Source organism: Teleopsis dalmanni, chromosome 1 (assembly GCF_002237135.1).
Source record: "Teleopsis dalmanni isolate 2A chromosome 1, ASM223713v2, whole genome shotgun sequence".
NCBI lineage: Eukaryota > Metazoa > Arthropoda > Insecta > Diptera > Diopsidae > Teleopsis > Teleopsis dalmanni.
In genome coordinates this window covers 127,914,313-127,929,007 of record NC_051846.1, presented here as the reverse complement: position 1 = coordinate 127,929,007, position 14,695 = coordinate 127,914,313, and the positions used below count along the sequence as shown (strand labels likewise).

The 14,695-nt window shown below is 32.5% G+C and overlaps 1 protein-coding gene across 1 annotated transcript; it reads right to left on the bottom strand.

The window, feature by feature from the left end:
• Positions 1 to 5,157: 5,157 nt before the first annotated feature.
• On the bottom strand, positions 5,158 to 7,281 carry LOC119666036. Its single transcript, XM_038075301.1, has one exon. The coding sequence runs from the start codon at positions 7,279 to 7,281 to the stop codon at positions 5,158 to 5,160; it is 2,124 nt and encodes a 707-aa protein (XP_037931229.1).
• Between the last annotated feature and the right edge of the window lie 7,414 nt (positions 7,282 to 14,695).

The window sequence follows — 14,695 nt, the reverse complement described above, 5'->3', positions numbered from 1 at the left end:
GTAAGCCATTGCGAACTGTCCATTAGTTTTTCAATTTTAATTTCACCTTCCGATGCCATTATTACAGTATTTTAAATATTATTTCGTAAAAAAAAATTTATATAAAAAAAAAAAACAACACAGCGCAAGTGCAAGCTCTGGGCCCATAACCTGTTGAGTTTAAAAGACTTTATTAGACTAAAGAATAAATACAAAGTGTAATAGTTACAATAGTTGAACTATAAAATAAAAAGGGTTGCCAATGTAATTAAAATAAACATTACATTTTTCAATATAAACTATAAAATGTGTTCATGTTTGAACATTCTGCCAGCGGCCTAATTCTACATTCCAATCTCGTTTGATTATTTAGCGTTCATTGGTCTGGTCATATTAGAGATTCTCTTTGTTAAAAATGTCCAATCGAGCAATTGCGCGTTCCGTATGCTTCCTTTTTACAAAATATATCACTATACCTATTATCAAAATTGTTACTAAGAAAAGAGATGTATGACTTGCTATTTGATGATATTTAATTTCACGTAATTTAATATTCTCTTCTTTTATGACTTTGATTTGACTCTGAAGCTCTTGCAGTTCATTTGTGTGATTGGATATTAATGAATTTAATGGTGGAATACGAATTCTAGTAGTGTTCCCTATCTTCGCTGTCAATGTGGCTGGTATTTCCTTTTTCGAATTAGAGTTTATATTAAATGGTGATTTTATTGTAACACCTTCAATTCTTATTGTACATCCTGGTTGCAATGATATTCTTCCCTGTTGTGGAAGTTCTAAAATAAATTGCCGATTTTGATTACACTGGATATGTGCTGATGTTGGTTTAAATGTTTTAAATAACCAATTATTTGCATTATTTAGTTTTACCCAATATAGAGATGATTCCGCTTCAACGTATGTACATTTATAAGCGTTTAAAGGCTTCAATGGTGAAATCTCACACGACGAGTCATTCGCATCTAGCCATGGCCAATTACCTTCACAAACATACTCCGCTTCTGTGACGTGTTTGCATAAGTTGAGCTGTGTTTCCGTCATCAAATGGTATGAGTCCATTTCGAAATTATATATAAGAAACTGCTTTTGTATCATTGGACTCAAAATTATCCCATGCTTTTCCATAGGCATCGGAATTACTTTGTATAGTTTTGGTTCTTGTGTGTCAAATAATGGTATTTCTGCCTTTATGATTAGTTTCTTATCCATTATTGTTCCTATTGCCGATAAAAGCTTATAAATAACTTGCAACTGATTATCGCTATTTCCTGGCAGCCTTAATTTATTTGTAAGATGTTCTTTGATGCTTCTAACTTCTTCATACAGTTGAGTAGGAGTTATCAACGAAGGATTCAATTTCCCATGATTTATGTCAATTAAAAGCTCTATTATTTCTGTTTGAACATTTCTGTTTTCTTCAATTATTCCCTGCAGCTCTTTTGTTACCATGAAAAACTTAATTGACTCCCGATATACCAAATATGATTCCTGCATTGCCGACGACAAGATGTTGAGCCTATCTTGCATTTGTTTAAAATTATTATTTATCTCCGTGGTGGTTCTTTTTAACAAATTCACCGTAGAATCTACTACCGAAGTTTGCTTATTTATCAGATTCTTGATATCATGCTGATTTTCTAGTAATCTCATCATGTCTTCTTCGAACATTTTTCTATCTTCTGCATCCATTGTGCCAAACAATATGTGCTGCAGTGACCCGATGAACTCAAATGACGCTCTTCTCGTTCTTTGATTTTTATATTGAAGCAAATATTTATTTGTGTCCTGCATCTGCTGTATTTGCTGTCTCATATCTTCTATAATTGCCACACAATGGTTTTCAAATGTTTGCAGTTTAGAACAAATTTTCTCCATTTCCAATATAGTTGTACCTCCTTTATCAATTATTTCGAAAAAGGGCTCCAAATCAAAACATATTAACAGCTTCCATGATGATGATACCACGTTCATAGATCCAATTTCGTCCAAATAAACCATCGTGTCTTTGTCTATCTTATTCACTTTTCCTCCTTTAATTGCTTCTGACGCTATTCTAGATGGAATTAAAATCATTTGCAATAAAAGTAACATTAAATTAACAGATTTTTCTTTTTTCAAATCTTTTCGTTTAATAACATTTATCTTCGTATTCTCAGCAACATGTATTTGTTCGTGTACGCCTTCCAATACACATAATTTCTGAATCGGACGTTTTATTGTGCCGTTCTGAGTTTTTACCGATATTACTCTCACCAGATTATCTTTTCCAGGATGAACCTCGATTATCTTTCCAAGAGGCCATCTTCCTGGATATGTTTCCTCATTCTTCACTATTACCACTTGGCCTTCCTTAACATTTGCTTGAACCCCTATCCATTTGTACCTCTGCTGAAGATTCGTTAAATATTCTTCCTTCCATCGTTTCCAAAAATGTTTCATCATTGCTTGAATTATCTTCCAACGATTTAATGAAGATATGTTCATATTATCTACTGCTTCTGGATAGTCAATGATAGCATGCCCAATTAAAAAATGACCTGGAGTTAATATATCATTGTCGTCAACATTTGCACAAAGCGGTCGTGAATTAAGTATGCCCTCAATTTGGGTTAGAAGTGTGCTTAACTCCTCATAAGTAAGTTTATTTTCGCCAACAACTCTTTTCAAGTGGTGTTTTATTGACTTCACGGCCGACTCCCATAAACCTCCAAAATGAGGACTTGCCGGTGGAATTAAATGCCATTTTATACCTTCTGCTTCCAATGCACAAACTGCACTCACATTACTTTTAATAGCCTGTTGTAAATCCTTATCTAATTTTTTGGATGCTCCAACGAAGTTGGTACCGTTGTCTGAGTATATATGTGAACATTTGCCTCTGCGTGCAAACAATCGCTTCAGCGCCGCCAGAAATGAGTCTGATGTCATGTCACTTACCAACTCTAAATGCAAAGCTTTAGTTGCCATACATACAAATACCGCTACGTACCCTTTAAAAGTTTTTTGGCCTCGCCCTTTAGAACATTTTATTAGCAATGGTCCAGCGTAATCTACTCCACAATGAGCGAACGGAGCAGACACATTGACCCTATATTCTGGTAAATCACCCATAAGCTGCTTCTGCTTTAATGCTTTATAACGGGTGCACCTTACACATTCACGTATACATTTCTTAATCAAGTTTTTAAGTCCAAATATCCAATATCTTCTTTTTATAACATTTTCCATCAATCGATGTCCACCATGTAATGTTTCTCGGTGTGCTTCATTTATTATCAAATTCGCCAAATGACCTTTTGCTATAATTATTGGATGCTTTTTATCAAAACCAATTTTTGCATTGATTAATCGACCTCCAACTCTCAAAACTTGGTTTTTGTCTAAAAACGGATTCAAATTTGCCATTTTGCTTCGATGATCTATTTCACAGCTATTTTTCAATCTGCTTATATCCGTAAAAAATTGTGTTGTCTGATAACTTCTAAAAATAGCTGCATCTGCTCTTCTAAACTCCTCTACAGTTAAATATTCTGGAGACTTAGCCTTCCTCAGTCTGTCTATGAAACGAAAAATATATACTACCACTCTACTTAATTTTCTAAAAGATGAATATTTCTCGATGAGCTGATTAAATAAGTCTTCCTCTCTTAATTTACTGATATTTATTATTTTAGCTGCCATTTGTTCTTTTGGCCATGTCCTTCTATCATCGTTTAACCAGTTTGGACCTCTCCACCATAACGATTGCTTCTCTAACTTTTCCGGCTGAATTCCTCTGGATGCTAGGTCTGCTGGATTTTCCTTTGATCGCACATAAAACCAATTGGCGCTTGGAATTAACGAGCTTATTTCATTTACTCTTGACCTAATAAATTTATTTTTGCTTGAATTGCTTTTTATCCAGCATAATGTAATCGTGGAATCACTCCATGCATACATTTTTATTTTTCTGTTAATTATGTTATGAATTTTATTTAATAATTTTGCCAATAGATGCGCTGCACACAGCTCAAGCTTCGGCAATGTTTTTCTATTTTTTATACGATTTACCTTACTTTTTGCTGCTATTATGGACACCTTTGCGTGCGTTTTTATGTACACTATTGCTGCGTAGGCCTTTTCCGATGCGTCAGCGAACCCTACCAGGCATATTTCATCATTTCCGGTAACTCCTACCCATCTCTCAATTCTGATTGTTTGTATTGCGTCTAAGTTCTGCGCAATGTTTTTCCATTCTTTCATCATTTCTTCATTTAATTTCATATCCCAATCTAAATTACTTATCCAGAGCTTCTGCACAAATAACTTAACCAATACTGTAACTGGAGCCAATAGTCCTAATGGATCAAATATTTTACCTAGATACGATAATGCCATTCTTTTTGTTATATAGACGTCTCTACTTTCTGCTATCTTAAACATGAATATATCATTGTTAGGATTCCATTGCAAGCCAAGCGTTTTTATACTTTCTTCTTTATCTATATCAATGACCTCATTGTCTTTTGATTTTTCCACCGTTTCTATTATATCCATGCTGTTTGAGCACCATTTTCTCAAATCCATACTTCTCCAAATGCGCCGATATCCTTAGCCGAACACTTTTGCACTCTTCTTTTGTATCACCGCCAGTTAGAAGATCGTCCATATAATAATCGTCTTTAATTATTTTCGATATCTGATTATCCTGACATTCATTTGCTATTTCAAATAAAGTTCTTATAGCTAAAAATGAAGCAGGGGCAATACCGTAAGTTACAGTTGTTAACTTGTATTCTTCAATTGGCTGATTAATCTCGCTTCTCATTTACATCATTCTCACAATACATCATTTAAACTATATTTATTCGTGGTCTTTGCCGAAGCATCAAAAACTACTCTCACCTTAGTAGTGATACTATTCGCTCTTACTACTTCTTGGTGAGGTAGATAATATTTTCCCTGACTTTTTGAACTTACTTTTTTCATATGCCCATCAGATAGATACTCTTTCATGAATTCGACATATTCTCTCTTTAATGATGGGTTTGCCTGTAATTTTCTTTCCAAATTTATGAATCGTGCCATCGCCATTTTGTATGAGTCGCCAAGTTGGTGTTCTTCTTTGAAAGGTAACTCAACTACAAATCGTCCATCTTCATTTTTGGTAGTTGTCGCAGCTTAATTTTTCATACAATATCCGTCTTCCGATGAATCTTCATCCTCTGGAATTTCTTCTATTTCCCAAAACTTTTCTATGTTGACGACGTTGGAAGAGATGAATCCTTTAATGCTTCTTTTTGCTTGTAAAATACCTGATAATATCCAGCCGAACTTTGTTGATTGCGCCAATATTTTATCTTTTTTAAGTAGACCGCCTTCAAGAATTTCTCCGTAAAGATCGCTTCCTATGATTATGTCAATTCTATCGGATTTATTAAAATTTGGGTCCGCCAAGGTCATATTTTCCCACTTATCTATATTATAGCTAAAGGTTTTATCCGGTTGACAAGATACCAATGATGGTAAAATTAATGCTTCTGCATTTATTTTATATTTACTAGTGAATCGTGGGTGAATTTGAAGATTTATTTTTGCCTTTGCAACGCCAACCGGTGTTCCTCCAAACCCTTGCACCTCCATTTTTACTTTTTTCCTTGGCAAATTTAATATTTGTGCCGCTTCTTCTGATACAGCTGTAGTTTGCGACCCTTGGTCAATTAGTGCCCTTAACATAATCATCTCACCTTGAACACTTTTTACGCGCACTTGCGCCGTTGCAAGTAACACATTTTCTGCTGTGCAACACATTTTCATTGTTAATGTTGATGTGTTATTATTTTGCCCTGAATTAATGTGCAAAAGAGCATTATGCCACTTCCCACAATCTTGACATTTTGTCTTACTATTGCATCTTTTTGTAGTTTTATGCGATAAACAGACGCGACAAATTTTAGCGTCTTTTACCCATGTATTTTTGTCCTTGACTTGTAGCTTTAGAAACTCATAACACTTTATTGCCATATGTTCTTTTTTGTTGCAGTAAAAGCACTGGTAATCATTTGCTACTATAGTTGTCGCTGTTGTTTTTTGAAAAGACTTTACATTATTAGTTTGTTTCTTAGATTTAATCGCCTCTGCTGCTTGGTATTGCTGCTCCAGAAACTGTAATACATCGTCCATTTTTTGGATTTCCTTTGTCCTTTTTATATTTTGCTCATATAGCCGTAATCCTTCCTTATCCAACTTCCTGATTATAATCCTTGCTATTATTGGATCTGCTTTATTCGTTTTTATACCCATTGCCTTCAGCCCCTGGATACATTCTATCGATGTGTCAAGCAACTTTTTCAAACTTGACGCTGAATCATTATATACAGATGGTTGATCGAGCAATTTATCGACCAATATTGTAAACAACATTCTTTCATTTTCGTACCTTTGCGACAAAATCTCCCAAGCTACAGCATAATTCAATTCCGACACCGGTAGATGTTGTATCAGCTTGCTTGCTTCTCCTTTTACTAATGTTTTGAGTCGATACATTTTCTCAACATTCGAAATTTTTCCATCCTCATTGTTAAGCCTTTTATATAGATCATGAAAAGACGACCATTCTTCAATATTACCGTTGAAATTTGGGATTCTAATGCAGTCAAGCTTAACGTTGTTCCCCTCACGTAATTTTTCCATTTTATTGGCTAATTCATCTAACGCGTTATCGTATTGGTCTTCAATCTCATCATAATCATTCATAATGTCTACTTCATTGTACGACATTTCAATAACCAGCTTCTTATAGATACTTCTAATATCTTCGAACTTTCTTTTCCAGATTCCATTAAGTTGTTCCAATCGCGTGACAGTATCATAATGGTCAAGATTTTCTAACATCTGTCTTAACCTTGCGATGTTATTGTTATATTGCTCTACTAGATTGTTGATTTTATTTTTCTCAATTTGACTTTCCTTTATTTTCTCGTCTACACTTTTGCTTTCAACAGATTCTGCATTTCTATCTTTGCTTTCAACTATTTCTTCGAGCATTGTTTTCACCTGAATCACTTTTTGATGCACTGTAGTGTGAAATTCCTCATTAAAATATTTGTCTTCCTTATTCTCCGTTAAGAGTATTTTCTCGTGATTATCTTTAAATTGATTCCATAATCCTTGTAGTTTATCTAAACGTTCTTTTATTGTATTCGCAAGCAACTCACGTTTGTTGCTATTCTTATCGATATTCTTAACATCGTCATATATTGCTCTTTGCTGTTTTAGCAGAGCTAATAATTTTGATGGATCCATTTTCTTTTTACCGTACCGATATTTAAATCTCGATCAATGCTTTTTGCACTATATTTAAATTTTTGGCACCGATGTTTAAGCCTCGGCCCACGCTTTTATTTTTTAGCACTGCACTATATATTTAGTTTATGGCACCGATGTTTAAGCCTCGGTCCACGCTTGTATCTGCACTGTACTATATATTTAGTTTATGGCACCGATGTTTAAGCCTCGGTCCACGCTTGTATCGCACTGTACTCAATTTCACTTTATGTCTCGAAGGACCAAAATGTACATTTAATAAATTAAAGTACACACACTTTGAGTAATTTTAAACTACTAACTTTATTTCATTTCTAGTACATGTATTTATACAATTATTTTATCATAAAACTAAGTGTTAAATTTGTTATCGCTACGTTGTGGACTGTATATTAGCTAGTGGACTGTATACTTATGCGCATGTGTGTCTAAGATAAAAAAGGTTACAATCTTTGTTATTGATACACATGCGCGTTATCATTTTACATTTGTGCACAGCTTGTGCTATAATCATTAAACATTGAAAAACAATAAAATTTTATCTTTAAAGCATTTAAGTAAACAATAGAAATTTTCTGAAATATTCAAATAATTAATACAGTCCTTTACAAATAGTATTTAGTGGATAACATTTTTGCTTACATATACAGATTAAAAACTTATCTTCTAAAATAATAATAAATCTTAAAAATAAACTATAAAATGTGTTCATGTTTGAACAGTAATTGTAAATTTTAGTTGGGCGCCAATTAATGAATTCTTTACGATTTCTTTTCTTTCGGATTACTCCGAACCGTTTATTTCTAAGATTAATAAAAAACTGATTTGAATAAAATCTTACATTAGTTCTTATAGTCTAACTTAATAATAAAATATGCAGCATCAACAGGAACTGTTGCTCGCGTAGTTTCCCACGAGAAATGCGATCGTCTGCGATGCACGTTGCATCTGCAACAGGTAGGGGCAATGATAGTAGCACCTGCATGCTATTTAGCATGAATTGAATTATATTGTCGACGCGGCAACCTTAGCTTAATTTGGTATTTGTGACATTAGGTGTCACCGGCATTACCTTTTATAAATGATGTTTTCTCCATATGTAAATACTCCAAATTATATGCATATGCAGATGATATTCAAATGTATCTTTCTAGTACTGTAGGTTTTTAGGTGGCAGTGTTCGTAAGCTTACTGATGACTTAGAAAGAATTAATGCATGGGCAAAAGTAAACAACATGCTGCTTAATACAGATAAAACAATTATTCTGCCTATTGCGAGAAGAAAAATTATACTGGAGAAATTGCCTTTAATTTTAATTGGTAGTACTACAATTGATTATAAATTATCAGTAAAATGCTTAGGTTTTTGCTTGAACTCCAGCTTGAATGCCCGTGACCACATAAATCAAGTCTTTCGGAAATCAATTGTATCACTTAGATGTTTACAATTATCAGCTAAATATACTCCAATAAATCTTCGTTGTACGTTAGTAAAGCAATTAATAATGCCTATAGTTATGTATTCTAGTCTGGTTTACAGCAAACTTGACTCAGACTCCCTATACAAATTAAGAGCTTTAGTAAACTGCTTGACAAGGTATGTCTATGGACTCAGGCGTTTTGATCATTTAACTGGCAACAGGAATAATATTCTGGGATATGATATTGAACAATTTATAAATAGATATGTTTCCATATTCATATTTAAAATCGCTACGACCCAAATCCCTGGGTACCTTTTTAATAACCTATGTAAATTGCATTCACTGAGATCTAGTGACTAGTTTCTTTTTCATAAATGCGGTAAGACTCTGGAACTCGTTATCTAGTGATACCAGAAACGCAAACAACTTAAGGTGCTTCAAAAAGTTAGTTTTACAGGAACTGTCTTAGTTTATTATTACCATCTTATATTAATTAATATTGTTTCATTCTTATTTCTTTATTTTGATTAATTTTTTCTTTTAATTATTAATATTATTTTTGGCTTATTAATATTTTCTTTTTTTTACTGTTTCGTTTTGCCTTTTATTTTGATTTCATTAATAAATACTCTTCTTTAATTTTTCTCTTCTATAATTTCATTGTTATTATGATTATATTTTAATTTTTTTAATAATTAATTTTTAAGCAATAGTTTAATTAGTATATTTAATTTTATTTGTTAGTTTGTAAGTTAGTATGTAAGAAAGTGCACTAAAAGGGTGTTCCTCATAGCACTTTATTAAATAAATAAAATAAAAAAAAATAAATAAATAAATATTGCACTATGCGAAAAAATGTGTGTAAATACTTTTGACAATAAATAAACATCAGTGGATTTGCTTATATTTTTGTTAAATGAACAGTTATTGTTCCAATTCCTTTTGTATTTGCTTCTGCGTAGATAAACCTAAGTGACAAAAACAAAAAAATTTTGAAACTTACGTTCAATAACAACAACAAAAATTTATTTTAGTACAATGTGTACAAACATTTTCGTTGTGTAAATGCTTTTGATTATGGCTATATATAATCTCCTAAACTATCTAAGTTCAATAAATGTTTAATTTCTTATTCTAAATGTATTCAAACAAAAATATTTGTATGTAATTAATAAATAAAATTTATACTAGTTAAATTATTTTTTTCAATTGCTGCTCACTAACTAACAGTGGTGGTGGTAGTGATGGGTAATTTCGAATTACGGACCCCAAGCTCGGGCTTCTACACAAATTTGTGTATTCTGTTTTGTTACATCCTATCAACTTCCTGTACTTCCACGCTACATCAACTAGTACAATAATAGAAACTGCCGCTGCCAACCTGAATTCAGTGGACGTTGTCTTGTACAAATGTAATTCCTTTATCTTATTAAAATTTTGTTATTAGTTTAGGACAATTTCTTCAAAAACATAAGTCTATGTGCGGTTTGTCTCTTCTTCAACTATGTCTATAGGAGATAAGAACATTTAACTTTTAATGCCTTTTAATACTTTATTCTGAAAGTAAAAATAATCGATTTGCACAGAATAATTATTGTAGGTTATGAAATAATTTCTCTTCAACAATAGTTTTTCTGTCACAAGTACTATTCAATCGGCTGTTCTTCATGTTAACCAGACCATACCATTTGCTTAAAAGTATTGAAAAAAAATTAAATCAATTAATTAAAACCGATTAATTATGATTGGGGTACGCATTTGGTTGCTGTACTAAAACCAAATGGTGAAGAATGGGGATCACAAAACAACGATTAAAAAATATTTATATTATTTTTACCACCCCTTGCCAAGAATTGTGGAAATGTTTCTATCTTTGGAAGGAGATGAACTTTTCACCAAACTTGATATTTCTGATGCATACAATTGACTCATTCTAGATGAAAAGTCACAACTTTTTTGCAGCTAAGCTGGTTGTGTCTTCGGAGTGTATTTTTCTGTTGAATATGTCTGATCCGGACGCTACGGATAGCATAATCAACGTGGTGGACAAAATTATGTTGCGGGGAAGAAACAATGTCAAGATATTTCGGCTTGGGTACTAGCTGGATAGGAATGTTGTGGAGTCTGAGCTCGATGTCAAAGATATCAAAAGCTCTGGTGTGATCACGCTGCTGGCCTAGAAAACTATTGCAGAGATCTTGGTGGGGTTGAGCTTAATTTTTCACCTGGTCTAGTAGTCAAAAAAGGATCAAAAGTGGTCATTAAGCTCACCGGAAATTTGCGGGAGTTAGACGACCGCACGAAGACTAGACAGTTAAAGAGGAATGGGCCAAAAACCGAGTCCTGAGAGGTGCCAGCGTCGATGAGGAAGTCGCGGGACAAAGAGGAACAGATTTGGACTTGAAAAGCCCTATGAGAAATATAACAGTGGGCTGCTTATTGAAAAACTCTACGCATATCTCATTTTTGAGTCAATGTAAGGCATGGACATAGGAAGTTTGGTGTTTAAAGCCAAACTGGTAAGGGGAATAATATTACTACTCGAGGAGAAGGACTTCAGCTTGCTGGCTATGAAAGTTTCATAGAACTTACTGACAGAGTTAAGAAGGGAGATGGGGCAATATCTGAAGGGATCAGCTGATGCTGATGTGGGGCCAGAAGATGTTGAAGATCGAATCATGTTTCACAGCCATAAAGAAGAACCGATAAGACTTCAGATGATTCATGAGCCGGATCATTATGTTTGTCTTGTATATCACTGCTCCGGTGGGATAACTTACATCTGTCATCTGCATAGTCAAGCAATTCTAATGGTCTTAGTAAAAATCCAGATCTTAGTTAAATCCACCTATACTTAATAAGTAGTCTGATTTAATGGCATTCATAAGAATTGTGAATTATTATTCAAAGTGCAAAATGATTCCGCTTCGTTGCAAAATGATTCCGCTTTACAGGCTACTACTAATACTGCTTATAAGTCAGTATGGTCTGAATAATGTCAAAATGCATAATGTAATATCTTTTTATTAATGTTTTATTATATAAACAAGTATCTGTTGTTTTCATATATTTAATATTTTATTTAAGGGAATATTAAACGTTGTTGCTCAGGCAACATCTCAAATACTTCTGTGCTTTAAGAGCGACGCAGCATACACAAGCAGCTCAAAGTGCTTTGTCTCATTAATTGCAAGATCAGCAATTAATGCTGTTGCGTATATAGTGTGACTTAAGAATAAGTGAATAATGCTTTTCTCAAGTAGACCACACATGAAATGAGTAACAGATGTTTTTGTTTATATTATTATGTATGCTACACCTCCCTTTTACAAAAGAATGATCTTATTTATTTAAGATTATTCTATTACTAAATATTACATTAAATTTTATGATTTTCTTATATACTAGGATTACAATAAATTCTTAGAGATACTTTACCTACTTTGTTTTAATTTTACAATATTATTTTGTTTTTGTTTATGTTATATAATGGTACCATTTGTTTATTTATATTTTATATATTAAAATTTCATTTAAATCTTATATCTATAAGTTGGAAATAAAGTTAATTATAATGAAAAATATATGTTTTTGTTTTTATGATTTTTAAAATACAAATTTTAATTTCTTTGTTCAAATAATTTTAATCTATTTTTATGTGTTACAATTTTCTTGTTTTTATCTCTTAATATATAATTTTTCCTATCATCTATATCCTTTACTATATAAGGATCTTTATATCTACTTTCTAACTTATGAGCACTATTGTTCAATAATGAACATGTTTTATTATTCAAATTACTAATATTCAATTTCATATTCATCTTATATTAAGCCATTCTGCCTTAATAAAGGCGCTGGCAATATGTTCAATAATGAACATGTTATTTTAAGACAAATGCCAGTTTACTCTTTAAAATCATAAAAAATTATATTAAAATTAAAATAATGCACAACTGTGCATATTAAACACGCTGGCAGGATGTCCTTAAATTGATAGTTTATTATTCCAAGCCTGTTATAGTTTAAATGCTTAGAATTATATACGAAGGAAAAAACACGGGTATTAAAAAACCCAAAACTAAAATAGCAACATTGTAGAATATTAAACACATTTTAAAATACATTTTATGATACACGGCACCGTATCGATAATAAAAATATATTTGTAAAATAATAAAAATCCTACGTGCCGGGATTTTATTGTATCCTTTTTTTTGTAATGCAATACAGTCCACTCAAACAAGCTATAACAGGTAATAAATATTGAAAATTAGTTAAGTTAGTTTTAAGATTATTTTTGTATAAATACAGCATACTTTTTAAAATAAAATCAGTATCGACTGAATACTCAGATTGTAAACTTCGTCTTCTATTTTTATCCAATCATTTTTTGGTCCTTCGAAGCCAAGGAAATTGTATTAAAAATATATATGAGTCATAGTGATCCCCCACCAGAGGTAAGACACTTGACTTAAACATTTTTTTAGAGCCTTACAACCTCTAAAAATACATTTTTATATATGAGTCATAGTGATCCCCCACCAGAGGTAAGACACTTGACTTAAACATTTTTTATAGAGCCTTACAACCTCTAAAAATACATTTTTATATATGAGTCATAGTGATCCCCCACCAGAGGTAAGACACTTGACTTAAACATTTTTTTAGAGCCTTACAACCTCTAAAAATACATTTTTATATATGAGTCATAGTGATCCCCCACCAGAGGTAAGACACTTGACTTAAACATTTTTTAGAGCCTAACAAACTCTAATACTTAAATTATTTTAGAGCCTAAAAAACTCTAAAACTAAAATCTTGTTAGAGCCTTACGAACTCTAACATTAAAATTTTTTTTTAGAGCCATACAACCTCTAAAAATTAAAGAGTTCATAAGAACACTCTGAGTTCTTATTAATAAATATCAGGCAGTCCGTAAGAAACGCCAAAATTATTGGCTGAATCTAACAGCCTTTAGAATCAAAAAGGTATTGAGTGAAAATTTGTGACTAGATTAATAGGATTGTTGTTCCTCTATTCTAGGGAAAAGTTTTGTCACAGAACTCTTTTTAAAAAAAAAAAATCAGGCAGTTCGTAAGGAACGCCGAAATTATTGGCTGAACCTAACAGCCTTTAGAATAAAAAAGGTATTAAGGGAATATTTGTGGCCAGAGAATTAGGATTGTTGTTTCTCTAATTTTTTTTAAAAAAAAAGAAAGGGAATATATAAAAAATTTTTTTTTTTTTTAATTTAGGCGAGCCAAGAGGATATTCTAATAATATCACTCGAAGCTGAAGAGGAATACTGTTCAGAAGAAGTATTCCATCCTTATCCAAAATATGCTCCAACAGACACCAAGAAGCAAGGTCCCAAGCGTCTTACTATTGAAGAATACAGGAGACGGCAGAGACCGATAAGGCCACCTTCACTAAAACCTCAACAAATTAAGAAAAAAGAAATAAATAAAAAGTAATAATAATTTAAATAATTCTTTTAACTACAGAAGAAGCTAATCAGCCTATTAACAAAAAATTTAAACCGCCTCCAATCTACTTGCGTGAACGCAGCTCAAATAACCTAGTTACAACCCTTGCAAGTCTGATTGGAAATAATACTTTTCATATTGTTCCTATAACTAGGGGCAATATACACGAAACCAAAATCCAAATCGACACTGAAAACAATTTTAGAGTCATAACCAAATATTTCGACGACAGCAAGAAAAATTACTACACATACCAACTAAAGAGTAGTAAGGGCCTTGTTGTCGTAATTAAAGGTATCGAATCAGATGTAGAACCCATTGAGATAACAAATGCCCTAAGCGAAAAAGGCTTTAGCGCTAGAGCAGTTATAAACATTGTTAACAAAGATAAAATCCCACAACCTATGTTCAAAGTTGAACTTCACCCGGAAACTTCTAAGTTTAAAAAAAATGAGAGCCATCCCATCTACAACCTACAGT